Source organism: Montipora capricornis, chromosome 12 (assembly GCF_036669925.1).
Source record: "Montipora capricornis isolate CH-2021 chromosome 12, ASM3666992v2, whole genome shotgun sequence".
Taxonomy (NCBI): domain Eukaryota; kingdom Metazoa; phylum Cnidaria; class Anthozoa; order Scleractinia; family Acroporidae; genus Montipora; species Montipora capricornis.
Window position 1 is genome coordinate 37,367,438 of NC_090894.1, and position 2,500 is coordinate 37,369,937.

Genomic DNA, 2,500 nt, shown 5'->3' on the forward strand with positions numbered 1-2,500 from the left:
TCAAAAGCTGCGAAAGCCAGCGAATAGGAATCACGCTACAGACGTACTAGCTCGTGATGTGACAGATCGTTAAGAAGGTGAAGGTCAAAAAAGAGTTTTCTTGATGTATCTCTGAGAACGAGATCATTCACATTTTGATGTCTTTCATTGAAACACGCCAGCTTTGCTTGAAACAAGAATCGACAAAATACGGCAACCAAGAAAGAACGAACTTCAAACAAAATCTCCAACGAATCACCTGTACGTGCTTGAAAGAAATTACTGAAAACACAAGCAAGTGATATTTCTCCTTAATTTTACGAAAACTGATTGCGATTTCGTGTTTATAACATAAGGGCAAACTTTTCTTGTCTCTGTTGAGGCACATCGAAAAACAGTTAGGCAAACGGATTTAAAAAATACTTGTTCGCTCGAATTTAAGAACAAAACAAGCAAACAAATCAACTATTTCTTTGTCCGAAAAAAGTACAGGTGATTGTTATTTCATTCCAGATTTAAAACCACTAAAAATACTCATCCTCTTAAAATAAAGCATCCGGAAAAATAACAAACGGTTTACAAAAGAATTTGTGAAGTGACTTCTTCCACCAAGTTTGAGCTATTACTGGCATACTGTTTTGTTGTTCTATTTCTCTTTCTCTCTTCTTTAGTTTCTGCTCTTCTGTTATTGGTTGTCCAGGCATCATTTAATCTTATCAGATCCGAAATTAAAAATCTTCTAAGGATATGCCAAAATGCAGCTCAAAATAAATTAGAAATAAACACTCAGCTGTAAGTTTTTATCCTTTCGATGCTTAGGTTATAGAACAGCGTAGCCGTCAGTGTCGTCCTGACCACAGCAATGTATGTCAAACCTGGATTGAAACCGGCGAAAAATGCAAGGAAAAAATAATTTCCAAACCGTTTTCCACCTGAACACGAAAAGCGTCGGCCGTTAAGAGCTTTAGTTGACGTAGTATGGCCGTGTGGCTGCGTCGAGCCATAGAAAGCACGCGAAAAATGTTAGCAGTTTACCAGGCTTCAGCCTGCGATCCTACCGAAAACCAGTACCTGGTCATCCGTCAACTTAAAAAAAAGCTGACCTCGATGAGCTATAAACTTGAGCCCGCAAAATGGTCACGTGATACTGGTCAGCAGATAGCTTGTTTTGACAGGTGTCAATTAACCATAACATGCATGTAAAATATCAAAGATGTACGCTGTAAACTAGCTTGGAGCCTGCTGCAGTATGGCAGCGATATGGTCAGGTGATACTGATCAATTTGGCATACATAGATGGTCAAACGGGCGTACGGTCGTACGGTGACCAAAACCAAGTTTGCGTTGTTGTTTCTTAAACTCCCTATTATCTTTGTAAGAGGAGCGGGAGGGGGAGTAATGATGCACTTATGAAGCAACTTGAGAAGTTGCGCTGAAAGAAGCCTGAAAAAAAAATCCAGGCTTGAATGGGACTCGAACCCATAACGAGGCGATTTCACTGTAATTGCCATCTTGGAGCTGGTCACTGGCAAATTCGTATTGTATCCCGTAATAGGTCTTTTTTCAACCAACCTCTAGAGACACTAATAGCAATAGAGAAATGCACGACTTCTGGTGGACGACCAAAAGAATCTAATGAGAGATCTTTTGTTTTCGTCCGCCAATATGGCGGCGAGACGTCACGTGAAAACGTCCTATAGGGGAATGTGTGACAGCGAATAGGCCATTTTCGATATATTAAATATTCGGCTTGAAAGTGAGGCAGTGAGGACAAAGACAATAGAAACACGTGGGAATTAATGTGAAAAATATTTACATATCATCCACTTTCCTTTGTCTTTGTCCTCACTGACTCGCTATCAAGCTGAATTTTAATATATCGAAAAAGACCTATTTACAGAATATTTGTATTTTTGTAAATGACAGAATAAAATCAGAATTGAATTTTGTCGATATCAAGATATTTTTCTAAAAATTTCTTGCAGTATGACGGGGAGAGAATTTTTCTCCAGGTATCCTGACCTACATTCATTCCTCCTGGGTCAGCTGCAAGCAGCGTGCCAAGGAATTGACAGGTTAAGGTTTTACTCACTGTCTGTTTTTGTGTTAGTTCCGCAACACCCAGATATCATTTTCGAACTCCTTTGGGGGAACAAAGCGGGTCATTTTGCTGATGCTTGCATTACCTTTGTTTTGTTTTCCCACATAACGTGTTCTTATTGGTTGTAAGTTATTCCCCCCGACACTTGATATGTGGGTTTTTTCTTTCATGCTATGATTTTATTAGGAAAGACACCTTCAATGGTGCGTGTTGTACATTGTTTATGGCAGCCTTCATTCAGTTTTCATTTTTTTTTTAAACAGAGAGAACACCGTTCATCCTAGCTTGTACCCAGTGCTGGTTATTTTGTCTCGTCTCTATCCCTCGACCATGGATGGTGTTGATTCAGTTCTCAATATGGCAAAGTTTGTTCCATTGGTTGTCGGGTAAAGTTATCTCATTGTTCGTTTAAAGGTGATA

At 39.4% G+C, this 2,500-nt stretch overlaps 1 protein-coding gene across 1 annotated transcript in view; it reads left to right on the top strand.

Annotated features, from left to right (window-relative positions):
* Positions 1-2,500, top strand: part of LOC138026361 (tRNA (32-2'-O)-methyltransferase regulator THADA-like) — an 88,649-nt gene that overhangs the window by 73,002 nt on the left and 13,147 nt on the right. Inside the window, exons 34-35 of the mRNA XM_068873683.1 lie at positions 1,965-2,054; positions 2,344-2,466. Of these exons, the coding sequence (XP_068729784.1) occupies positions 1,965-2,054; positions 2,344-2,466 (213 nt within the window). The remainder of the gene's footprint in view (positions 1-1,964; positions 2,055-2,343; positions 2,467-2,500) is intronic.